General features: G+C 37.2%; 2 protein-coding genes across 3 annotated transcripts in view; one reads left to right on the top strand and one right to left on the bottom strand.

Moving 5' to 3' along the window:
* The first annotated feature begins 3,106 nt into the window (after positions 1 to 3,106).
* Positions 3,107 to 13,879, top strand: gdpd4b (glycerophosphodiester phosphodiesterase domain containing 4b). Of its 2 annotated transcripts, none has more exons than XM_067423018.1 (16): positions 3,107 to 3,312; positions 5,515 to 5,717; positions 6,016 to 6,119; positions 6,348 to 6,441; positions 6,643 to 6,702; positions 6,783 to 6,881; positions 6,967 to 7,060; positions 9,185 to 9,330; positions 9,546 to 9,628; positions 9,729 to 9,879; positions 9,981 to 10,205; positions 10,356 to 10,513; positions 11,125 to 11,272; positions 11,360 to 11,442; positions 11,562 to 11,641; positions 12,981 to 13,879. In XM_067423018.1, exons 2-16 carry the CDS (start codon positions 5,535 to 5,537, stop codon positions 13,052 to 13,054), a joined length of 1,782 nt encoding a protein of 593 aa, XP_067279119.1. In that variant the 5' UTR covers positions 3,107 to 3,312; positions 5,515 to 5,534; the 3' UTR covers positions 13,055 to 13,879. The 2 variants fall into 2 exon arrangements, with proteins under 2 accessions (XP_067279119.1, XP_067279118.1); XM_067423017.1 differs by having other exon boundaries at positions 3,107 to 3,407.
* A 159-nt stretch (positions 13,880 to 14,038) lies between these two features.
* Positions 14,039 to 26,650, bottom strand: part of myo7ab (myosin VIIAb) — a 47,606-nt gene continuing 34,994 nt past the window's right edge. The window contains exons 33-49 of the mRNA XM_067422699.1: positions 24,077 to 24,194; positions 23,050 to 23,176; positions 22,796 to 22,965; positions 22,475 to 22,665; positions 21,979 to 22,103; positions 21,539 to 21,696; positions 21,297 to 21,450; positions 20,295 to 20,450; positions 20,109 to 20,214; positions 18,533 to 18,646; positions 18,251 to 18,338; positions 18,054 to 18,160; positions 17,772 to 17,957; positions 17,569 to 17,685; positions 17,352 to 17,435; positions 15,105 to 15,224; positions 14,039 to 14,745 (exon numbers count right to left, since the gene is read on the bottom strand). Of these exons, the coding sequence (XP_067278800.1) occupies positions 14,656 to 14,745; positions 15,105 to 15,224; positions 17,352 to 17,435; positions 17,569 to 17,685; positions 17,772 to 17,957; positions 18,054 to 18,160; positions 18,251 to 18,338; positions 18,533 to 18,646; positions 20,109 to 20,214; positions 20,295 to 20,450; positions 21,297 to 21,450; positions 21,539 to 21,696; positions 21,979 to 22,103; positions 22,475 to 22,665; positions 22,796 to 22,965; positions 23,050 to 23,176; positions 24,077 to 24,194 (2,211 nt within the window). The 3' untranslated portion in view covers positions 14,039 to 14,655. The remainder of the gene's footprint in view (positions 14,746 to 15,104; positions 15,225 to 17,351; positions 17,436 to 17,568; positions 17,686 to 17,771; positions 17,958 to 18,053; positions 18,161 to 18,250; positions 18,339 to 18,532; positions 18,647 to 20,108; positions 20,215 to 20,294; positions 20,451 to 21,296; positions 21,451 to 21,538; positions 21,697 to 21,978; positions 22,104 to 22,474; positions 22,666 to 22,795; positions 22,966 to 23,049; positions 23,177 to 24,076; positions 24,195 to 26,650) is intronic.

The following is a 26,650-nucleotide window of genomic DNA, read 5'->3' as shown; positions in this document are numbered from 1 at the left end:
TGAACCTTTGGATATTGTTTTTACACTGTAACGGGTTTTCCATAGTTAATTACACTATAATGGATCTCATATTGAATTAAAAAGAGTAGGGCTACTCTGTTTATTGTACAATGTTATACAATGTTATAATTTTTTGCTGAACTCAATGTTATGTATCCCCCAGCTGTTATTATGTACAACATACACTGATAAGGCAAAATATTATGTGTTTTGTTTGTCTTCCTTTCGCTCCCAAAACAGCCCTGACCCGTAGAGGCATGGACTTCACCCCTGAAGTTGTGATATGACACCTAGATGTTAGCAGCAGATCCTTGAAGTCCTGTAAGTTGCGGGGTGGGGAACATCCCACAGTCAGATGCTCGATTGGACTGAGACCATTTTTGCTTCATGCAGGGCGCATTCTCCTGCTGAAGAGGCCACAGCCACCATAGTATGTGTTTTTAGAGTGCTGAAGGGATGACATATTTTTGTAGGCCAAAACCTTTTGCACTTTTTAGCACTTCCGGTTCCATCATCCCAAAAATCCTATTAGGTTTTTGACTGGAGAACAAGTGTGATGCTAACTTCTGGATTGCCCTACAGAAATATCATCAGCCCTGTCTTAAATTGCACCCTAAACACTTGTGGTCTTCCTATGGTACACACTCTATACGTGATGTAACACCACTTTGACCGCATCAGGAATAAATCACCAGTGCGGCTTCAGCAAAAGTGCATGAGGGCACATTTAGACCGCAGAGGTAGTTGTGAGCCTTAAACCTAAATGACACCTAAAATTACAATTAGAACACTCATTGGGGCCGCCATTGTTAGTCCAAAAGACCGAAAGTGCATATGAAGTGTGCCAGTGGGGACAGGGCCTATATTGTTCAGGCTTAATGTGGCAAGCAAGGCGAAGCCAAGATGAGCATCACCTGCATGCCACACCGTCTCGGGTCTCACGGAAGACCTCCGGAAGGAAAAAGAGAGTGACAACAGAGGACCAGGCCTTGCTGTGACATTTATGTTGTGTTTTATAATGTTTATATGCGGCAGTTGTGATGGTTCCCGTCTCCTGCTTCCCTGAGCCTTTAAACCATGCTACACTCATGTAATTGCAAATGACTACAGGGATGTTGTGGTAATATTAAAATTTGTTAACTTTTTGTTGCAAAGACCTATACAAATTTTGGCTTTTAAAAATAAAACTACAGCCTAAATACAAAACTATAAGTAGACTATTCACTGAAAAAACACGACAATTAGCCCTAGGTCACCTTGCAGTAATATGAGTTCAGAAAAGCATAAAGCTAATGCTCAACTGAAAAAATAGCTTGGAAGACAAACTTGACTGCTCGCTGTAGAGCCGATGGGTGGAGACTGACGGGTAGATCCCGTTCTCCGGGCGTAATAGGTGGAGCCTGAAGGTCCAGCCACACCCTAACCTTATCCCCAAATCTAAATTTTAGGTTTTAGCTCCACCCATTAAGTTCACAGACACAGTGTCCATTACGACCATATCGCCGTGATTTTGTCAAGATGTCATTTGGCTCTCAGTGTCATTGAGGTACCACTTGATTGTGAAAAATGTCTTGATTTTGGAGACTTAACTGCCTACAGAATCGATGGACAAGAGTTCTCGTCAACGACAGTGAACTACTGTTCGGAGTTTGCTCCCCTTCTTCCGCAGCGTAACCGTCTTTTAAAATTACTGTTTGTTATACAATAGAGTTTCTATTTTTGTTTAAGAGTTATGTTTTATTGAAATACGTATGTTACTGTATCCAATTTAGGCATACTTATGAAATATAAAATATATTAACAATTTTGCTTAATTTATTATTCTTAACCCTCTATGGTACAGTGTTGCCTCCAGGCAACATAGTCTATTTTAGATCATTTTTAATCAAATGAAACACCAATTCAAACTATCCCTGGGAAGAAGAACTCAAATACTAATCAATGAAAGTGTAATAAAAATGGGTCACATGACCCACAGGGGTCTATTTTGTGTCCTGTTTCAGTCATGTGCATAGGTCACATGACATGGCTCCATATTTTCTCCAAAGAAAATGGCATTTTTCACTAATTTCCTGTCCAGATAATCACCCACAAAAATATGAGTCACCTTTACTGGTTAGTAAATACGTATTTTCAAGAACTTTATATATCATCAAATGTTTTAAAGAAAAAAAAACTGTGTTGCATCAAGGCAACATTGTACCATAATGGAATCGCGTAAGGCCACACTAGGATGGATACAAATACAGCATATTTGTAAGGAAAAGAGTTAGAGTTCTCTAAATATATCTGCATTTTTGCACAATATTGTAATGCATGTATAAAAATAATAACACAGATACTGTAACTGCATATATCACGATCTGCACATTTTCTATAGCACTCAAAAAAGGTATAAAACACAACTGATGAGGGTGAGGATGAGGTGTCATGTGATGAGGAAGATGAGGTCATAGTGACAATCCAGCAAGGGGAGAGTGAGTGTGAGATTGAAGATGGAGATGAGGATGAATATGATAACTTGATGTGATGGCTTGATGTAATGGTTTGGCAACACTTGTGTTCCACGATGGTACATATGTTGCCTGAGAGCTGAATTTGTTCATGAAATGTTACTTTTTATTAAATAGGACATTTGTAATACATTATAAACTGGATAAATTTGTTTGTTCAGTTTTCTGGTTAAATAAATTGATTTTTTCAATAAATATTTATTTTTTTCAACATGAAAAGTAAAAATGTTTAAATTTGTCCATTGTGTACAATGTTGCCTTGAGGCAACAAACTTTAAAAAATAAATAAATACAAAAATTTTGATTTTTATTGTATTGCTATTGTTAAAGTGTCCAATTTTAAGGAGGAAAAACACCACAAATATTTTTTTCCTCACTGAAATCATATTGCGTAGGCTACCATAGAGGGGTATATCGATTTTTAAATATAGGCTACTATTGCTTAGCAGATATAGGCCTAATATTAGTTCGCCAAAACTATAAACCATACAAAAGGCTACACGCCTCGCAAGTTAAGCGCCCCTCTTGTTGTGCAAATTCAAATAGCCTACATTTAACAGACACTGCCGCACAATAATACCATTGAGTAGCGCTGTAACACAAACACACGCAGGGATTCTAGAACTGGATATTTTTCACGCTCACACACCCATGCAGCGCTACTTCTTCGACTGACCATTCAAGAGGCTTTGGGAAGGTATTTCCTTCCACTGACTGGAGTAAAGCCATAGAGTAAAGCGGACAGCCAGAGATACCGGCGCAGTTTCTTTCTGATGTGACGTGACCGGGTTCAGATTCGGTGAGATATTTGGCGGTGTATAGGCTACCTATTCTCCTGCATAACAAACATTTTACGAATACCACACCTTGAAGATGTCAGCGATTCTGTAAAATGTAAGTTTGTTTGCAAGTGTCGTGTTTTTATTTCCGTGAACACAAAGTTTATGAATAGAGGTGGGGACATTGTGCTTCCCTTTATAGCCTACTTTTTGTGTTGAATGGCTGAAAAACTGCATGCATGGCGACTTCAGTATAACGTTAACTTACTTGTTTTTAGTCACATTTTGTCATTAAGTCATTACCGTGTTGTAGCTATAGGCTTTAAGCCGCGTTGAAATGCTGAAAGTATTTTAAATGATGTAGCTTACTTTTTTTTACACTTGGCCCCACAAATATCAATGAAAAAGCTGCTCGCCCCGCTCCGAAAGAACGGAACTCTAATCCAAATTCAACGAGGGCGGGGCTAGAAAAATTGTGTCAAAATTGTACCTTTAGGGGTACAGCAACTTGTCACTGGGGCAGCAGTACCCTTAAAGGGTAACTAAACCCCTGTTCACAGCCTAACTCCGCCCTCTGGCAATATTTGAAAAATGCTGCAAAAGTGGGCAGAGCCCAGCGGAGACAGAGGGGACGAGACGAGGGCGGCGCTGAGCGGGGGGGCGTGCACCTGAGACCCGTTAGTGACAACTTGTTTGACAGTTGTCAGACTCGCAAAGATTGATAGTGACTGGAATGAGGACAGTAGTTTTGCAACAGAGCGGTCATCTAAAGTAGAGGACTTCTCTCCACCACCTTCACCTGAAGTGGAGGAGGGTGAAATGCCTGTAGACACAGAGTTTGTTGGCTCAAACTGCTTTAACTCCCGATGCATACGGTGCTTTCATTCATTCATTCATTCATGCTAGCGAAGCAGCAGCGCAAGAGAGAATGAGATCACTAACTCTATGAACACTGAACAGCCATATCCTTATACTGAATGCCACTAAAAAAAAAATCACAGGACCAATAAGTTCAAACCTAATAGCCTATTACAACAGATTTCCTCATATTAAATATTCCTCATGCATTAAATAAAAGTTAGACTACATACGCCCGCAGTCTAGCACGTTACGGATTTGTTGTTCGTTACCACGGCAACCATTTGCGTGTCAGGGTTTGTCTGAAAGCGTCTGAGGTATGAAAATTATCTGTAGACATGACAGGTGGCAAAACTATCAGAAGAAAAGCTAAACATGTACTTACAACTGCATTATATATCTGTATTTTCTTAATTAGGATGTTGAAAGCAAGTGAAGAGAAAGTTTCATTCATAATGTTTCTACTTCATTTAACATGAGCGCTCATACTGGACTGAAGCCGTTCTCATCATGTGATCACGGAAAACATTTCTCAGGGCGTGGTGAGCTCGTGCCAGGGGCGTGATAGTGAGCCGTTGGAAGTACAAACCTACGTAACGAAGTACCATAACGTCCAATAGGAAAATTCAACTGCAGTAGCCACCGTTCAACCTTAAGAGGGCAGCACTAAGACGTTTTTACACCATATATTATAGAATTTAAACACTTTAAACCCAACTGTCAAAACATTTACTCGACTCAATGAACAATAATAATAAAGCTCCATTCTTGCAGATCATTAACTAAAAAAAGTTGTTCTAGGGTTTAGTTACCCTTTAAGGGCATCTTTATTTTACTCTTAAAATGTGCATACCTTAGAGTACAAATACGTACCTTAAGGTAGGCTACGACATTTTTTTGTGGTAAAAAAGATACCGGTATATGTCATTTTAAGGGGCCTACCTACACAGCCTGTGTCTGTGTGAATAGGTGGAGCTTAACATAAAATTTTAGGGATAGGGAGTACATATAAGGCTGAAGAACATTTGTGCGAGCAGTCATTTTTAATAATAATAATAGGCTAGCCTAAATAAATAAAAATCATTATTAGGTTTTTGGACAGGATGAGGGGACCATAGCCAAGTGTTGTTTAATCAGCCTTGCATGCTTGTTGGTTTGGACAATTACTTTTTTACAGTTGTGCAACTGGGAAACTACATTGGCATAAAACATAGCAGAAGCAAAGACAACATTAGTTACATAGCAGAAGCAAAGACAACATTACACAGCTGCATTACCACATTGTTAGGCCTACGTACTGGTCTTTACATTTTTTGAATTTATTTAGGAGTGAAAAAAATGACATTATATTTATATATTGACAGAACCCTCATTTGCTTTGCTTATGGGCACAGCACCGACCGAGGTAACCCCGCCGAAATTGGGTAAGCTGAAAGTGGCACGTCAGTGCTTGCTACAGCGTTATGAGCACCGGCCCTTTGTCTCCTGTCTAGCTGGACTTTACGGCTGCCAGTGGAGACGTTGCCAGCGCACACATGCTCAGCCTGGACATTGCTGCTGCTCGAAGGTGCTCTCATTCTAACTCACAATGCACATTTAAAAATCATTTAAGATCCTTTAAAGATCATTTAAAAACAAGCTGTTAATTTAAGCTAGTAGCCCTGATCTTGTACATATACAGAAAGAGTTCTTACACTGATGCAAAAAGAGTAAAAATTAAAAAGAAAACTTTGGAGTTTTGTGTCCCTTTTGTCATTATTATACAATTATTAATGTCATTAATATTTAGGTCATGTCTAAAATGTAATGATATTAAGCTAGATATGTGTTATGTAATGGCTTAAAAAGGCTTGACTGTCTTGCAGCTGGAGTGTGGCAGTTTTGCTCTGATCGTTCTGACATTTTGTATCTGTCTGGTGTTCCTGTACTTTTGGAGTGAAGCACGGAATGACTACAATGACTTTGACTGGTTTGTGTTGTGTCATAGAAAAAAATATATATTTTAAATGTTTCATTTACTTCCATTGTGAGCACATTGCTGTTCATGTTGTTACAAAGTTGTTGTTTTTTAATACGGAATAGTCCTTAAATAGAAAGAAAATTAATTTTGAGCTAAACAATTTATTAAAGACCTATCAACTTAGGCCATTTAACTTAGAGATACGCTAAAGTTATATTTCTCCCTCTTTGTCTGCAGGTTTAATTTTGGAAATCTGGGCTTCTGGTTCCCATGGTCTATTGTTTTGTTGATTCTTGCTGTTTTTCTGTTCACTTATGTTGCTTTTCTGCTGGTAGGTGCTTTAAGAATATTCATTCTCCTTACTACAGTTTATTTACCCCCCCCCCCCAGTAATGAAATAACTATTTTACTGTAAATGTACATACTGTTTTATTGTCAATGTGGTTTGCCCTTTAAGCTTTAAGTCACCATAACAAGTTACTAAAAGGTCAATATGATAATTTTACTGGTAATAGAATGTTAACATTCACAGGTGCTGGCAGTTTGTCTTCTCTCAGAAGGCCAGAGGTTATATTTACATTGGTTTCATAAGGTATCTTTATCCACATCTCAACTATGTAACTACTAAAAGACTTTATGGTCACTTGTGATTGATGAAATCTCTTTTGATAGATCGGGATCTCAGTGGCTTTGATTCTCTCTATTGTGGCCTCATCAGTTCTAACAGATTTATGGAGCAAGGAGTGGATGACGGTACTTTTATCTTTTCAGGCAGGTTTATCTATCTACTACTATTAATATTGGAGTAAAATCACTGTGACATTTATAATTAAAATTCCCAATTCCCATTTGCCAGATAACTGCCCCGTATCTACACATAGGTGGGGTAGTTTTAATGACTCTACTATCTTGGCCAGTAGCCTTACATGTCTTCCAGCTCAATATGAGAGGTAAGAATGAGTTTAAATATATTATGCACAGGGTTGTATGTTAACTTTGCACAGCACTGGTGTTAAGGAGTTGATAGTTTTATTGCACAGGCCACAAAATTGTAGCACAAGTATAAAATGTCTGTTATCATCTCTGAAAACAACCACAAGTAGTGCAGATCATCAGGAAATTAAGGTTCCATAGGTCACACTAAATCCAAATCTAAAAATAAATGTTTTCAAACACACACACACACACACACACACACACACACACACACACACACACACACACACACACACACACACACACACACACACACACACACACACACACACACACACACACACACACACACACACACACACACACACACACAAAAACTAAAAAAAAACCCCCATCATTTAGTATGTTTTTAAGGCCATTTGAATTATGAGGACATTTGATATGTCCTCATAAACCACATTTATAGTGTAATACCAGTGTAATACCCATGTAGTTATACAAATTTGTGTCCTCATAAACCACATAAACAGGCTCACACACACATGCACACAATTATTTGCCAAAAATTGAAGCAGCATACTGCAGGAATGTAACACCTCTTGCTTAACATTAAATCAGTTTTGTTTATATCCCAATATAGTGGCTAATCACTAATCACAATCCAAACATACATCCATCCGTTATGGTTGAACACTTGAAAATACTGCTTCGTTTTCCTATAAATCATTAGAAAGTTTTTATTAATATCAACTATTATGAAATATAATTCTGCTGCAAGTGGATCCATCTCAACACATGCAAACCTGTATCACACGTGTTACACTGTGCTGTGGTAAATTTAATTGCACAGGCCAATTTTTTCAGTAAAACTATATTGCCAAAAGTTATGGGGCGCCTGCCTTTACATGCACATGAACTTTAATACCATCCCATTTTTAATCCGAAGGATTTAATATGGAGTTGGCCGACTCTTTGCAGCTATAACAGCTTTAACTCTTCTGGGAAGGCTTTTCATTAGGTTTCATTAGTGTGTTTATGGGGATTTTTGTGCATTCTTCTAGAAGCGCATTTGTGAGGTCAGGCACTGATGTTGGATGAGGAGGCCTGGCTCGCATTCTCTGGTCTAATTCATCCCAAAGGTGTTGGGTTGAGGTCATGACTCTGTGTAGGCCATTTAAGTTTCTTCTCACCAAACTCGCTCATCCATGTCTTTATGGACCTTGCTTTGTGCACTGGTGCGCAGTCATGCTGGAACAGGAAGGGGCCATCCCCAACCTGTTCCAACAAAGTTGGGAGCCTGAAATGGTCTAAAATGTCTTGGTATGCTAAAGAAGTGTTCATTTTACTGGAACTATAAGGGGCCAAGCCCAACCCCTGAAAAACAACCCCACACCATACTCCCCCCTCCACCAAACTTTACACTCGACACAATGCAGTCAGGCAAGCACTGTTCTTCTGGCAAACGTCAAACCGAGACTTGTCCATCAGATTACCAGACAGAGAAGCATGATTCTTCACCCCAGAGAACACGTCTCCACTGCTCTAGAGTTCAGTGGTGGGGTGCTTTACACCACTGCATCCAACACTTTGCATTACACTTGGCGATGAAAGGTGAACCCATTCCATGAAGCTCTCTACACACTGCCCTTGAGCTAATCTGAAGGGTTCATACATTTTTGAGGTCTGTGGATATTGACTCTGCAGAAAGTTGGCGACTTCTGCACACTGCGCCTCAGCTTTTATACTAGTCTATTATACAGCTATTATCTCTGACTTTACGCGGCCTATATCACTTTGTGGCTGAGTTGCTGTTGTTCCCAATTGCTTCCACGTTGTTATAATACTTTTTGCTAAATTCACTGAGCTCTTGAGAGCGACCCATTCTTTCACAAATATTTGTAGAATATGCCTAGGTGATTGATTTTATACACCTTGGCCATGAAAGTGATTGGAACACCGGAATTCAAGGATTTGGAGGGGTGTCCCAAAGCTTTTGGCAATATAGTGAATGTTGCACTGTACAGCATGCGTAATATATTTCCAAAATACCTTGTAAAAAGGAAAGACACACCTTAAAAAAAAAAGCAGCTTATGCCACAGAAGGTGCATATTCTTACATGTGCCTTTGTCTGTTTAAGTGAGTCGGATGGTCATGATGGTGCTGTATATAACAGTTCTAGGAACTCTTTACCTGGTTCCTCTGGGCATGCACTCCCCCTGCATTAAAGAGAGGAGTAGTCTGGGATCAGCTCCTGCTTTAATTGGACACAGGGGAGCACCAATGGTACACTTCATTCTTCTTAGGCTTTTCAGGTTCAAGCACTAACCTTTGAATATTAAATAAGCTAATAGTTTTCTAGTTTAATTTGATTTGTTAGTTTAGTATTTCCAAAAACAATTATTATACCAAGACTCTGGCAGTACAGTATGTAGCAGACATGCAATGTACAATTTGTACACTGAAGAAAAAAGCAATGTCTTGGTTGTATCTGTTCTCAGCTTGCCCCTGAAAACACCTACATGTCTTTTGAGAAGGCATTGGCAGCTGGAGCTGATGGTCTGGAGACCGATGTCACGATCAGGTCAACTCAACTCCATAGAGAGTTTTAATTATAATGAATTTATAACCAGCAGCAAAATTTCTAAATATCCTCCGTAACATTATTTTGTCTCTTGCTGCAGTTATGATGGAGTTCCTTTCCTCATGCACGATAAGAACCTACGCAGAACAACTAATGTAAAACACATTTTTCCTAACTGGACACACACCTCATCTGCCATGTTTACGTGGAAACAGCTGCAGAGTCTCAATGCTGGATCATGGTTCTTCTCTGTTAGGCTGAGAGATGCTTTTTAACTTTTTTTTTGTCATCTAGACAATATTTTTGTTGCTTTAAACCACCTTTAAACAGAGTATTATTATTTCCCACTCAGCAAGACCCCTTTGGAACAGCTTCATCTCTGAGCCCGGATGAGCGCTTGCAGGCTCAGAATCAGTCTGTGTGCACACTGAGGACCTTCCTGGATTTGGCTGCTCAATATGGGAAACTAGTGATCTTTGATCTGTACCGGCCGCCCTGGGGTCACCCTTATAGAGATGCTTGGATATCCCGTACCCTGGACGTCATCCAGAACGAGTCATCCATTCCCTCCAGTCAGGTGTGCTATTACATTGTTGCATTTTGGGATTTACTCTGATCAATAAAACAATTTAAGAGGCCAGTCTTTTCTTAAAGTGTAGGTTATAATGTGTTGTTTATGAAATGTGTTATATATTCTAAATGATATGTCTATTGCGTTTTTACCTAGGTATTGTGGCTGCCTCCAGAGCTCAGGGAGTTTGTACAAGAAATCGACCCTGATTTACAACAGACAACAAGCAATCAAGCACCAGTGGAGGAACTTAAGCTCAGACACATATCCAGACTCAACATCCATTACAGCTCCATGTCAGAGAAGGAAATCAGGTTCAGGAGATTAGCTAAAAAAGATATAACACTTCCATCCATCCATCCATCCATCCATAATTCATTTCATATTGCAAACTTCATTCCATGCGTGTTGTATGTGTATATTTATAATTATACAATTATCTGAATTGTATAAGGCTGCATTAAATCAATAAAACTTTAAAAGATTTCTATTTCAAATACATTTCTGGCAACACTTTACAATAATGACTTGTTTAAATACTAACATGAATTAACAATGAGCAGTACATTGGTTACAGTATTTATTAATATTTGTTAATGTTAGTTAATAAAATACAGTCGTTCATTGTTCTTGTTAGTTTACAGTGCATTAAATACAACCTTTGATTTTAATAAGTCATTAGTAAATGTTGAAATTCACATTGACTAAGATTAATAAATGCTGTAGAAGTATTGTTCATTCTTAGTTTATTAAAGTAGTTAACTAATGAAACATTGTCAAGTGTTACTAAATTTCTTTCAAACTTTCTAGTCAAAGAATACAATAAATATTTCTTGAGCAGCAAATCAGCATATTTGAATGATTTCTGAAGAATCAATTGACAATGAAAACTTAAGTAATTGCTGTGATCTTTTATCGATTACAGAAAATACGCTGTTGCCAACATCAGCACCAATCTGTATGTGATCAGCGAGCCGTGGCTGTATTCTCTTGCCTGGTGCGCAGGGGCTCATTCTGTCGCCACTAATGCCGTTCACATCCTCAAGAACCTGCAAAGGCCACTCTTTCTCATGGTAAATGACACACATCTACAGTTATCAGGAATGTGTTCATCTTCTCATTCAGCATTTTTTCCTGTGGTTTTCCTCTTTTTCTCTCAGACACCGAATGAGTACAGGCTTATGTGGACTCTTACTGACATCACTTCCCTTCTTCTAGTTGTGATTATCTTTGTGTTTCACTGGTGAGTGTGAGCACAGAATTTACAGCCTCTCACTGTGACTGAGAATATAGCTACAATCTGAAATCATGCTGTACTCCATACAAAATGATCTGTAGGCTGTCAATCGTGATGTATTACAGGTGGAGGGAGCGTGGATTGGCCCGCATTGTGGACAGCAGTTCCCTACTTGAACATGGGTCCTACAGACAATTCAGGACGGGTAAAAGGCATTTAATATTGTAAACCACCTCTTAAAAGGCACAATATGTAAGATTTTTAGATTAAAATATAAAATAACACTAGAAAAATGTTATATAATTGTTGACTTGTGTACTTACATTATCCGAAATGTTTCCAAGAATGTTTAAATCCAGAGAAACAAGCAATTTTAACCAGGACTCGGGCCGTGTCCGTACGTTGCCTATCAATGACATCATACCCGTACCCGCGCTACCCTCGATATCCAGTTTTATTTTGTAGAAAACATGGAAACACCAAAGAAGCTTTAATATATTATGTGTTTTATTAGACAGGTGAGCAACTGCTTTGATACATTCATTGACAGAAAACTGATAATTATTATATTGCTCTACACAGTTAGTCTTGTTGTTTAAATCTCATTGTCTTGATTTTTCCCACAATCACCATTTTTACCAAGCCTATATCGACACTATTACTGCAGTGTGCAACAAGTGTCTCATAGGAGCTGCCGAACTAATGCACAGAGTAACATTATAACAACTTTCAACACGCTCAAATAATGTATAGGGATGTCAAAATTAACGCAAATTTGCAAATTAATTTTAACGGCACTAATTTTATTAATGCGATTAATGTAGCACGCATTTTCTGTTTGATCTGTGGCCTTGCTCACAGTTGGAGAAATCGAAATAAGAGAGATAAGGCTTAAAGGATGCAGCAGCAGATAAAAATAAGGAATGAAAAGAAATTCTGAAACAAGTGCAGTTATAGCCTACATAAGCTATCATATTTTTTTCTGTTTAACGTTTATTAGATTCCAAGTCGAAAGAAAAGTATGTTTTTACACTGAGTCCATTCTGTCAGTCCAAGTCAGCGTGACTGACATGTTTTATTGAACTAAATACATTACAATCAGCTTAAACAAATACGCAGGTTACTTTTCTGAACAAGCACGCTCCCGAGTCCGTGTTTCTGTTCACGTGATCGCGGCACTGTTCGAGTGCAACCGAACTCAGAGCACCTTGTAACCATAGATAGACTGTAACGCTGTGTCTGGATGAAAAAAATTGGGATAGCTCACTTAACGTGAGTTAATGCAAACACGGAGGCGATTGACATTAAACAGCTCATATTTAATTTCCCATGAAACAAAAGTGCGTCACATTCCGTCCTCAGCTTTACTAAATAAAAAGAAAAAAACTAAATGTGTACAGGCATCATAAAGCTACACCTTTGTTTTGAATAAGCAACCTCTAGTGGCCAAAAATTACATATTGTGGCTTTAAGGCAAATAAATGAAAAATAATCTGAATCTTCAAGACTGTTATGCTGATCATAATTCATGTTCCCATAAACAGAGGTGAATGATGTGTGGTCTTTATCCAACATGAGCAGCTCTGAGAAGCAGATACCATCCCTCTCAAGTGCCTGATTAAAAGTGTTGGTTCATATTTAACCCCTTATATTAAAAAACAACTAACTGATGGTCAGTTAAGCCTGTATAAACCACAGTTTAAGTGGTACATTTAAATCACCCTTACATTTTATAAATTCTAAGTATCACAAAATGTCTTATGACAGGCATGTGAGCTATCTTAGTGATATGATGGGATACATACAGTTAACAAATGCTAAATTCTGACTTAATCATCATTTGAGTTATTGCATTTCACTATACTCAGGCTTTCCATAAAAGTTTCCATTTCAAGCATGAATAAAAATATTTGTTTCCTTCACTGAAATATTGGCAGATCCATTTGTTTTACATTTCATCTTAAGTGGTATTTAAAATAAATTTCAGGGTTTTGGATGAATCATTGCTCCCAGAGAAGGACCCTTACTGTGTAAGAATCTGAGGTCATAAATAATTTTTGTGCCAATATATTGTCCTTTTTTTGTGTGTTCGAATTACATGTACAGTTAAGCCACATAATATTCAGTGTAAATATTCTTTGTTTGTTGCAATATGATCCGTGTCTGTCTGAAATAATTTTGCTTTTAATCTAGTTTTTAAACCAATATATTTCTCTTTGATTTTTCTCATTAAATTGGAAAATCTTTCCTCAAATGTGAAAACTGACTTGTTATTTTGTATTATTTGAAGAACTCTTGTGTCTGATTAAATTCTGGCAAGACTATATTCTTAGACAAACTACAAACTATTAAAAATAGTTTTTACTGAAATAGAAATGTTCCTTGGCAACTAACACCAATAAAATAGTTTAACCTGAGGTACTAAAACTGAAATAAAATAAATTCAAGATAATTAAAAAAATATTAATGATAATAGTAATAACAATGACAAAAGTGCATAAACAAATACTTAAATTCAAATGTAAAAATAAAAGCTTTAAAATATTGTCTAATGAATGTCTAAAGAATCAAAAATGTATCAAATATACTGTGCAGAAATTATAATGATTATGGCCATAAAACTGATCATTTAATTTTTAAAATACATTTTAATACATATCTCTGCAATACCCTGTCCAACATTTACAAAGGAAGAGAAATACTATTCAGAAAAAGTAATGAGGATCTTTTTAGACTGAATTAAATTTTGTAGTCATGGATTTAGTAAAATGACATTTTATGTACCAATCATTTCTATACGTTCTTTAAAATGACTAGGATGAGTAATTATAAGTAGCAAACCCAAATACTGCACCTTTTCTAAATCTTTATAATACATTTAATTGGCAAAATGAGATGTGCAAATCATCTATGAATTAAATAACTGAAGTCAGGAACTTGATCTGACTTAACTGATCTTTAATTTGGTATCAGAGTAAAAACCATATGAGGGCCTAAAACTTAAAGGCAACAAGTTTGAATGTCAATGAAACATGTTCTTCATTTACATTAGAAGACTGAGCAATTCTATTAAATAAATTACACTCACAATTTACAATTAAGGCTCCAGTATGAAAAAGTAACAATGCTAAAAGCAGATTTAGTTTATTCTCATTTATCATAATGACAGATCTAAGAAATAGTGAGAAGTCTGTAAACTGCCTTTACAAGCCTTTCGTGTTACTTGTTTCCACGTGAACTGCGCTGCTTGGTCATGGTAGTCAACATCTGACTGATGTAAGAGGTGAGAAGGTCATCCATCTTGTATCCCTGTGAATAGTGAGGACAGTCGGAACAATAAAATACTGTTTTTATTAAACCACACAGCAAAGTATGATTTGAAATCTAATATAAAGGCATAGCTGGAGTATTTGTGTCACAAACGCACCGTGGTATTACCATCACTGTATCAGGATACGTTCCCAACCCTGTTCCTGGAGACACACCAGTACTGCACATTTTGGAAGTGTCCCTTATTTGACCATTCGTTTTCAGTTCTAGGAGACTCTACTAATAAGCTGATGAGTTGAATCAGGTGTGTTTGATAGGAAGAGTTTGAAAGTGTGTACTGTTGGTGTGTTTCCAGGAACAGGGTTGGGAAGCATTGATGTAAGCAATGACTGACTCACCAGTGACGTCTCACACAGCAGTTTGCTCCCTCGAACCAGGTTACCAATGGTAATGTGGAAATATGTATGTCCACTACTCCAGTTAGAGATTTTGGTGAAGGGATGTGTGCCCAAAATGTCCTGCAGAAAAATGAGTAAATGTCATTCAAACAATATCCATAATTTTTTTTTTTTTTTTTTTAAACAAAATTATATAATAAAGGTTTTGTTGTTTACTTAAAGGGGTGGTTGCATGAAATGTAACTTTTTGAACTTTAGTTAGTGTGTAATGTTGCTGCTTGAGCATAAACAGTATCTGCAAAGTTACAGTGCTGAAAGTTCAATGCAAATGGAGATATTGTCTTTTTTAGTTATGGCAGTTTATTGCCTACAAAAACAGCCGGTTTGGACTACAACGAGCTTCTTCCTGGATTGGTGACATCATAAACACTGGCTAGTCACTGCACATGTGACTTCTGCCCGTAATGGTAAGGGGCGTGGTGTTTCCGGACAACCTGTGCTTGGCACTTCAGCCAATAAAAATACATGAAACTACCTTTGGCCATCATGTGGAATAAAGGTAAAATATAAGAAAAATACGTTGTTTTTAAGAAATTAAGACATGTTATACTGCGCCACATAAACACAACCAAGCCTTGGGAAAAAACAAACACGGAACCAACCCTTTAAATGAGGAAGAAAGTGGCAATTGGCTTTATGTCACGGCACCATAATATTTAAAGTGTTTAAAGTAAAAAGAAAATGTTTTTAATGTTGTTTATATGTCTATGTGTTGTTTTAAATATGCTTTAAGACAAACCATGTGCAAATGCATACGTCAACATTACTACTGCTGAGTATTTTTTCCTTAAAACTGCAGTTTAAAAAGTGTCTCAAAGACATGATTTTATAAACTACCTTGTAACCAATCACATCAATGTGAAGGCAGGCTTTAGCATATCATTAACTATGCTGTGTAGCAGGGGAGTCTCAAGAGAAGCCAGGTTATTGATGTGAAAAATAGGGAGAATAATATATATAATGTATATTACAATGTTATGATGAAATGTATGCCTTTTTCCACTAACTTCCTAAGTTCTTCAAAGCGTTTCTAAGGATGCTGATTTTCAGAAGGCAGCTCTCTGACTCTGAGATGTCGAACATGGTTTGTGTTAACATTAGCAACACATTATTAGCTGTTTGATAATTTAGTCGAGGAAAAGGCTAATCATATTAATTACTGTTATGTGTCTAAGAGCGATACATAAAACACACTGGCATTCTGATACATTTTACCATTCTAATTCTAATAAGTTTCTGGTTCAAACATATATGGCTGAAGTAAACCAGTATTTCCACTTGGCATCTTGTAGGGTTTATTACAGTAAAGTTAGAACTCAGAACGAGTGTATGAGGTGTTCTGAGCTGGTGTAAGTGAGTGAGTGGAGGCAGGGCTAATTTGCATATTCATGGTTCTGCATACTAAAGCGTGTAGAGTTACATTTAATCTAAGGTACACACACACAAAAAAAAAATCACAGGAAAAAACTTTTAATTCCGTAATTTTGGTTATCAAAGTTTTTTTAACAGATAAAAATATATTGACCACAGGGGACTTTAAACATGAGAAAAAATAAATAAATAAAATAAAATAAACTACCATTCCAAATTTTGGGGTCAGTAAGATTTTAGGAATTAATACTCTTATTCATCAAAGACACATTAAGTTGTTTAAAAGTGACAGTTAAGGCTTTAATATTGTTACAACAAAAACATCCTAATTTTATATTCATCAAACAATCCTGAAAAAATGTGTCCATTCAACATTCAAGTTTCCACAAAAATTTCAAACATTACAGCTGTTTTCAACATTGATAAGAAATGTTTCTTGAGCACTGAATCAGCCTATTAGAATGATTTCTGAGGGATCATGTGACAATGAAAACATGATGCTGAAAATTCAGCTTTCAATTTAAGGAATAAATTATATATTTAAAAGATATTGAGAAATATATATATATATATATATATATATATATATATATATATATATATATATATATATATATATATATATATATATATATATAAATTAACAATATTTCACAATATTGCTGTTTTTACTGTTTTAATCAAATAAGCCATGTGTACATTAAACAAATATTACTGAATCCAAGCTTGAATAGTTTTTACTTTAGGCTAAAATGACAATATATTAATATAGCTACTGATTTACATGACATTATTCTGGGCAGTGTGTAAACCTACCTTTGTTTTCGGGTCAATTAGAGTAACACCAAGTTTGTTGATCGCTATCAAGAGGACTTCTGGGAAATTTGTATCTGAGGATTGCTGTGGACGAATATCAAACACAATCAAAGCAGATGCAGTTGTAATACAAAGTATAACAAACCAAATGCTAGAATTGAGGAAAGTCTATTTTGTTTGGGTAAATCAATAGTGCATCATATTGTGACAAACTTGCCTTGACTTCAAAAAAGGCAGATCCAAAAGTAGGCCACTTGTAAATGATTTCTAGAAACATCAGTTTTGCTTCCTCTCGAGATTTCCCTGCATGTTTATTGAAGTATGTGACGACAGGCTGCAGAAGAAACAAATACATGAACATACACTGCATTTTCTGTCTTGTAATAAACTTCTGAAGTAGGGCTAGTGTTGCTCACTCACCCGTTTCCAGTCGTCAGGTGAGAGCTGACGGATCAGATCCTGAGGAACAAGTTCCTTCAGCATCTTGGTGAAGTTGAGAAACTGGGATTTGTCCTCCTCAAACCTCACCCTGTAAATCAGCGCAGCCAGCTGGAAAGCCTCTTCCAGAGAGCACTTGTGGTAGCCACGCAGGTATTTTGGGAGCTCCTGAAGAGCAGTTTATGAAAATGGAAGTAGCAAGAGTGTCATATGTGTTTGAAGTGAGCCTGTATGCACATATTGAGTACAAAGAGAGATTTCCACCTGGAAGTAATGAAAAATGGAGTCGGCCATTGGATCTTTGCCTGGAATGGTGTTGGTCCACAGTTTCTTCATGTAAAACACTTGATAGGTCAGTGAAGGCACTGGTCCTACGACATGAACAGAAGCATTAACACCTCTCGTGTTTTTTTACACTTAAAATATTGATAATTTTTTATGAACAATACACATATAATCACCATCTTTGACAGCTCTGGCTTTTTTAATCCAGTCTGTAAGATGCCGAACAAAGTCGAAGAAGAAATCTCCTTCTGGCACACTGATCACCTGAAATGTTTTAACCCAATACTGATAAGACATATACATAGAAAATACACTCGTTCTGACAAATAACTGCTGACTACAGGGCATGTGTTTCGAGAGGAATAAACTTTACTGTAAAAATCACCAGTTTCATCAGTTTGATGTGTCAAACTGCAACAGAACATCTGAGCAAACATTCGACACTTTTGTAACCTCACCTTGTCAGAAATTTTGACAAACAAGCTGAAGCCCTCAGAGGATTGGAGCATCATTCTGCCAGCGATGTTCAGACAGAAATCTTTGGCTTTGGTGCTTGATTCAACTTCAAAAGCCTTTGAATAAAAAAGCATAATTGAAAATAAAAGACACTGTATTTGATGTACATGTAGGGTCCTGAGACCACTGTAAATGCTTCTATCCATCCATCCCTCCATCCCTCCATCCATCCATCCATCCATCCATCCATCCATCCATCCATCCATCCCTCCATCCATCCATCCATCCATCCATCCATCCATCCATCCATCCATCCATCCATCCATCCATATTATTATTGAATCCATTTCTCTCCTATGATTTAAAGTTCACCCAAATTTTTTAATTTTGTCATCAGTAATTACTCACCCTCATGTCGTTTGACACCTGTCAGACCTCCGTTCATCTTCAAAACACAAATTAAGATATTTGTGTTGAAATCCGATGGCTCAGAAAGGCCTCCTTTGACACCAATGTCATTTCCTCTCTCAAGACCCATAAAGGCACTAAAGATGTCAGTACAAAGCCCATCTCACTACAGTGGCTCTACAATAATTTTATGAAGCGACGAGAATAGATTTTAAGGCCAAAAATGAAATGTAAAAAACAATCCATCTGGGCCTCTAATGTGAACTCAAAGCAAAACGACGCATATGCGAGAACATGACGTAGAGACGGCGTTCAACTTTGTTTACAAGCAGAGGAAGGCGTGCCTTATCCAAGCTGTTGAATTGTGCATTGATTGTACTTTAGGTCTTGGCGTAGTGCTCAAAATGGTGCTAAAGTGTGCATTTCCTCGATGCCCAAACCGTGAGAAAGGTCATATTCTCGCGCATGTGTCATGGTGCTTCGTGAGTTCATGTCAAGAGGCCCAGACGAAGACAAGACCTTGTTGAATAAATTCATTAGTTTGTTTATCAACACAAAAACTATTCTCGTCGCTTCATAAAATGATTGTAGAGCCGCTGTAGTGAGATGGGCTTTATAACAACGTATTTAGTGCCTTTTATGGGTCTTGAAAGAGGAAATGACTTTGGAGTCAATGGAGGCCTTTCTGAGCCATCGGATTTCAACACAAATATCTTCATATGTGTTCTGAAGATGAACAAGGGTCTTTTGAGTGAACTAACCCTTTAATATTATCTTTCATTCATATATACGTAGCTGGCTGTGTATTTGGTGTTTGTTATATTGCATTGTGAATTGCATTCCACCTCTACCATGTCTATTTATAATGTTATATATAAAACAGTGTAGGCTAGAATATTTCAACTATATTTAAACCAAAAAATGAAATGATTCTCTGGAGTTCCGAGTCTATTCACACTTCATCTCTCTTATGCTGTTTTCTCCAGCAGCACCACATAACTCTGAGCTTAATTGAGGATTCAAATGAGGTCAGAGCACAACAGGGCGTTCTCGCCGCTCCCTCATGCATAAATAAACAGCCGGGCATGAGAGAGAAAGAGAATATTACCACCACAGGAGGTTGGATGCAATGTACAGATGCACGCTTTGAGTTAACATGAAAACTCTCACCTCATCGGTGTCATCAGGGAAGTACACTTTGTGAAAGATCTGGGTAGTTTTGTGCTGAATGGCCTCCACTTCCACAAGGTGAGGAGGATACTTTCTAGATCCATTTCTGTCCATGAAGGGATAAATGTTGTAAGGGAATCTATGCAACATTCAAGATGCGTGTTTTATATGTGCTGTTAGAATTACCGCAAGGTTTTCTGCAGTCTCTGCATGCAGTCTGGCGCGACTGGATGATGTTTCTTGGACTGCAGGAACTTTTGGACATGAGGAAGCAGCATGTTACTGGGAGGGAAAAGCCCAGTGCAGAGCCAGAGCAGCTCCCAGCCTTTCTCCTCACTGTATCTGAACACACAGAACAAGTAATATTGATAACGTGCATCAGCTTTGGTCTTCTACAGGCTAACCACTAGGAGACAGACTGTTACAGATTTATGAGCCACATGAACGGTTTTCACAGTAATGGGTCTCATTCACAAACTGTGTGTAACCTGTAAGCAAACAGCTTCATGCAGAATCAGTGTATCAGTACGTTTGCAAGTATATTTAAGGTAATATTTAAAACAAAATCACACATATGCAAAAATCACCTTAGAAACATGGAATCTGTTAATCTTAAATTATATATTTTTATAAAAATAATAATATCAAGTTATAATTTATATACTATTATTATTATTATTAATAATAATAGTATAAAATAATATTTCTATGAAAAATTTACAAATTGTATGGAATTGAAATTGTAATAAATAGTTTGTGTATATACAGTATATATATTTGCACTTTTATTATAATAATAAAATACTATTGAATGTTTTAAATCCTAAAATGTATATATTTATAATAATAATAGCTTTTATTGTATCAATATATATATATATATATATATATATGTATATATATATATTATAATAAAAATATATATTATATATAATTTAAAAATAATAAAAAATATATCAATTACATACAAATATTATGCAATTATTACAATATGATATTAATTATTTAAATTATTAATACTCAATTATTTTATATGTAATAGTTATAATGATAATAATAATAAAAGAGTGTTTCAGCCGTGTATTATCCTAATTTGGCTTTTTCTGTGGACATAAGCAATAAAACACAATTAGGTGAATGAGAAGCATTTAATATACACTGCTGTAGCTTTAGCTGGGAAAAACCTACTTAACGTGATTCTCAGTCAGTTGCTTGATGATCTGACAGAAGATCTCATCCTTCAGAGGTTCAGCCTTCAAAGCGCCCTCAAAGATCTGATCAGTGAGCTCATTGACCGAACGGCTTCTCTTCGAGGGGTAGTCGCCCATGTACTTCATGATAGGTATGACAGAGTCAAGGATCAAAATGAGGGAACTGCAGCTAGACATTCAAAACATCATGAAGGTAATACTAATAACTGTAGAGGATATCAGTGAAAGCCTGGCAGGCATCCTGGGACAGTTCTTCATGGTTGAGGACTTTTTTCAGCAAAGGCTGTTTGAGAGGTTCTCTGGTGCAACACCACATTTTATCCTTTCCTCTGCCTTTATTGATGATCACACGACTCAGTGTGCTCTTTGAAGGGGGTCTAGAGCATGGAAAGGTACCCAGAAAGGTAATGGATGCAGAATTAAATAAAAAAACAAAGGATTGCTATGAAATTAGCATGCACAACGATAAAAAATACAATCATAGTTGTGGTGCCTGACAGAGTCAATACAGCTAATATTTAAAAGATATTGTGCATTTAAAGCATGCTGAGAGTTTAATTAATCCTTCAATGTTATTGGTTAGATGTTGATACTGATGGGTTGGCCTCTTGCACTATACTTCCTTTTCTCAACTTTAAAAACATTGAGCGTTCAAGCACCTGAAGTGATCGTAGGAGAATTCCTCAAGAGTGTACGGCTGAACCTTCTCCCCACTTTCCAACAAATTTTGATCAGACAATTTTATGGAGTCCTTACGCTGGTCCGGGGACATGGTAATCAATGTCTGTAAGAAACAGAAATAAGATGGTCCAGAAGTCTTTCTTAAGTTTAAATATGTGGCATGTGTCTTGAACATGTTTGGTTTTCCAAGGTAAATATAATATATCGTCAGAAACAAATAACTCCTTAAAAGGGACAACTTTGTACCTTATCTACATCTAAAAGGTGCATATTAGCACCTTACAGTAATAATATGTACCCTTAGGGCCATACTCATGGCGAAGTTCTTTTTTTAATATAGTTTGTTCTTTGCTTTAAATATATCAGGGCCTTTAAGGTACTACTTTGAACCAAGGTACAAAGTTGTTCCTTTAGCTGCATACTTTTGTTTTCTGAGAATGTCCAAAATAATGTATTGAATGAAAAAACACTGACAACAATATCATATTGTGGCCTGGTGATAGTGGGCAGCACATAGACACTGTCTGCAGGGAAGTCTCCTTTCTTCTTGGTTCTGTCATTGACCCCATGAGCCCAACCTGAAGTCATGACCTGTTCTCCAGTCTGCTCATCCAGAAAAATCAGATCTCCCTTTGAGAACCTGAGGAACGAAGAGTCTTGCCCAGCTGGGAAAACAAACAGAAACAAACAGAAACAGAAACAAAGATGATTTTGCTGGACTGTCTTGTTTTGGGGCTGGATCAAATACATTGGTTATATATCCAACTGCTGCCCATATGGTCAATGTGTGCTCACCAGGGTAATGGCTGTCCATCAGGGCCACCACAAACTTTGACCTAGAACGCAGGCCCTCTAAAAAGGTGACAACCAGGTCACGGATGTCTTCGGCATTGTTGGATGTGAAGGTGTACTCATCTCCTTTAATGGTAGCCAGAGTGAAGCTCTGTCCCTGAAGCTTTCCACCTCTGCACCCACGAGTTTGACCAAAAATTACAATTTAGAGAACACTTATATCGAATTAAGTGAATTTGGTTTAATAAGCTACTCACCTGCTGCTGGAGACTGCAGTGATCTCTGGGAAAGAAAGGTCCAGAAGGACCTGCTCCTGCTCATCCACAAAATAGACTCCAGTCCAGTTCACTGCCACTATAACATCATTCTTTGGGAGACTAGGCCCTGTGAGCAAACAGAAAGAATGGTTAAGCTTCACAAGACTTTTATCAAATCAATATGTCCAACTGATTTCTTTTATTATGATTTAAAGATTAACTTAATGGAACACAAATGAAGAAATTTTGAATAATATACTAGTCACCTTTTTCCATGAAATTACAAAGACTTTAGAAGAAGCTTTAAAAAGCTCACATGAAATGTCTGTTATATTGACAATGATATTTAAAATTGATGAACAGACTTACATTTAAGTCATTTTAACATCCAGACTTGAAATGAACAGGTTAAAAATAGATTTGCTTGGTGATATAAACTCTTCTATCAAATAATTATAAACCCATTTCCCCAAAAATTGTGCCATATGTTGCTAATTTAGTTTACTTTTTTATTACATTTTAGCATTTTCCCATCTCAAGCCCAAAGTATCAGGACCATAACCACCATAGAAATTGGGAGAACTGATAAACATTCATACTGCCAACCCAGTTAAGTGTGTTTTCCACCAATGGCTAATTGTTAAAATATTATTCCAAATTCAAAGTATGCTATTACAGCCTTGCAGGTTAACCAAAAGTTATTTTTATTAAATCTGACTCCAAAATGCCATATTTTTCCATCATGTAATAGTGTGTTTGTAAAAACGTATTTGTATACTTATAATTTTAATAAATAGTATAGATTTTAATAGATAGTATTTAACCAGTATATTCTGGTAAACATATTGCAATATAACAACAACATTTGCCCTAGTTCTCCTTTATCTAGTAATCTTTATAAGTGAGAGTCAGAAACAGATGATTCGGTTCAGAAAATGGTCTAAATGATTAGTTCCCAATTCTGACTGATCTATTCAACTCACTGACTTGAGTTTAATTTGAGTGAACTATTCTCTGTAAGTCTTACCTGAGAATTTGAAGGCCTCATAGAAGCGTGAAAAAAGCAAAGGCCACTTAAATCGAGCGAAATCCACAACCTCTTCCTTCACTCTCTGCGAGTCAAACTTCTTCTGCGTGTAGATTCCCTGTGGAGATGCAATCGTCAATATCTTGCCCTCAGCGTAACACAATATTGGCAATTACCTCAGAGGCGATTACCTTCGCTCTCGTCACCTACTTATAAACAGAAAATGTAACAAACTCATGCATTACCACACTGCTCGAACGATCCATAAAATTGATCCCCAGCTTTATTAAACATTCATGTCCATCACTTTAGCCTATGAAAGGCAGAGGGGTAATTAAAATGGCCTTATCCCTTGAGAGAAGGAACATGTGATTAATGGTCCCACAAGAACAGTCAATCAAATCTCAACCTGCTCAGTCCCATCAACCGCTATGAGCTAGCACACAGACAGCAGTGCTGACCTTAACCTACAAATCCATATGACAGTGACCATTAAGTGAGGTTGAAAGAAATGTCTCAGATATTCAGGGTCCATCATTTGCACTCTATAATGGCAGACAGCGGGTCTGTGAAGGTCATCCATACACACTCTTCAGATCAGAGTTAATCATAGCTATGAGATTATATTAGTGCTGGGTGGAAACGCAGGTACAGCTGTAAGATAATGAGACTGCTGTCCTTGAGAACGTATCGCGAGGTGAGTCAGACACAGCCTGACACAGTAATGAAGACATAGGTGTAGATATGTGCTGTGACTGTGGAGTTCTGCAAGTTTACTTACAATGAAAAGGTTCATAATAGATGTGTTTAGTTATGCATACTGTTCTATCATGTAATTGTGAACCCATTCTCAGGAAGTGGTGACATTTGTGTCTAAAAATGTTAGGATTTTTTAATAGCCTTTTCTCACATCAAGCTCAAAATGCCACCAAATCTTCAGATTATCAACTCAGATGAGTGTTTTTTAATGTGGCTGAAGGGTAGTGCCATGCTTTCCCGGCTGGCTGAAGGGTAGTGCAACGTGTAAATCGGCTTGCCTGCCCTGTGCCTTTTTCTCCGGATGTGCATTGGGAAAAATGAGCAGTGTGGAACGCAAAAAGTGCCATAATCTTCTTAAATTTTCCCTCTCTTAAGGCCCATTGAAGTACCTTGAAACATGCAGCATTATTAAATGTGTTGACCTAATTTCTACTGAAACAGGAAGACAGGTCAGGACATATCGAACAGCTCCTCTCCTTTTTTAAAAGCTAATATCCAATAGCGTTTTGTTTACATCACAGCTCTGCCTGAGGCATTGAGCTTGGTAAAGCCGCAGTTTTCTCCTAATCTCTAACCATTTTTCTTCCTAATTTCCTCCCTATCTCTTTAAAATATAGCATTTTGTGCAGAATGGACCCGATATGTTCTGGTATGTGCTGACTCGTGTCATCATATGATCCTCTCTGTGCTATTGTGTTTCTGAACCAGAGCAGACTGTGTGCATGCTGTGGCTTCATTCGACCCAATGGAAAGCATATTTATACTGTCTGAATCGTTCCCTATCCCATATATAATCCCATATACTATGTGCACTATCTGCCATCCACCATGTACAAAAAAAAGTATATATGATCGATTTTAGCGGCAGCTTCATTTTTTGAGGGTGGGACACGAGATTCTAGAAAGCATAAGATTGGACAGAAAATCTGGAGAAGCTGAAGTGCAGTGATGTCATCGAAATCACATATATATTGGTGAAAGTGAGAGACTGTAAGTTTTGAATGCTTATGCTTAGGGATGCTCATTTCGGTTATTTTTCCCGACTGACAACCGATGCTCATTAATCGATTATTTACCGTTAATTGATTATAATATTGAATTGGCATTACATAAAAAGAGTGTCTGTGACCCGTTAAAAATACATTTTTCACGTGTTTATTTTATTGTGCAAACAGCAGAACATACAGAACAGCTCAACAACAGAACCTAGATTCACACTAGAGCCCTGCATTTATGCCCGATTTTCACGTTATACCTAAAATGCGGGCCGGGCTTCGGGCCTTTTTTAGGCTTCTCCTTAGTTTTATATTTATTTTGTTAATTAAAAGAAACAATGAGATGTGCTGCGCTGGTGGAAACAACATGAAACCATAATAGCTTACGTGACTGTCAAGACATGGATCGCACAGGGTTTAGATTCCCTTCAGCTGCTAGAAGTTATGGCCTTTTTACAACTGGTTCCTTCATTCGTTTTCTCTGACCAGGTATCTATCTGATTGCGAAATGACCAGGAGTAGGCCTTCCGAGATTCTTTCGAGACGTAGCCAATTTAATTCCAATTACTCAAACAAATCAATTCAGATGGTGGTCTGAAAGCATTTCAGACAAAACCAAACAAGTGTAAATGTATCTGGGTGTTTAAACCACATGTGTAAATTTTACTCCTGGCAAATGGTTAAAAAATAAACGTGTGTGAGAGCGTGTTATGGGCTATATGTTGTAATCAGATAGATATGATGGCGCTGCAACACGCATCGCTGCAAATGAGTAAAGTAAGCCAATGCAAATGGCTGTAAATGAAACTTACAATACGTC

Source organism: Pseudorasbora parva, chromosome 18 (assembly GCF_024679245.1).
Source record: "Pseudorasbora parva isolate DD20220531a chromosome 18, ASM2467924v1, whole genome shotgun sequence".
Lineage (NCBI taxonomy): Eukaryota > Metazoa > Chordata > Actinopteri > Cypriniformes > Gobionidae > Pseudorasbora > Pseudorasbora parva.
This window is presented reverse-complemented; position numbering and strand designations above follow the sequence as displayed.

Bases quoted from the DNA above. Each gene is read 5' to 3' on its own strand.
- gdpd4b (XM_067423018.1), top strand. From the start codon at position 5,535: ATGGGCACAGCACCGACCGAGGTAACCCCGCCGAAATTGGGTAAGCTG. The intron at 6,703-6,782 runs GTATCTTTATCC...CTCTTTTGATAG, and splicing joins ATTTACATTGGTTTCATAAG to ATCGGGATCTCAGTGGCTTT. The intron at 9,880-9,980 runs GTTAGGCTGAGA...TTTCCCACTCAG, and splicing joins CTGGATCATGGTTCTTCTCT to CAAGACCCCTTTGGAACAGC.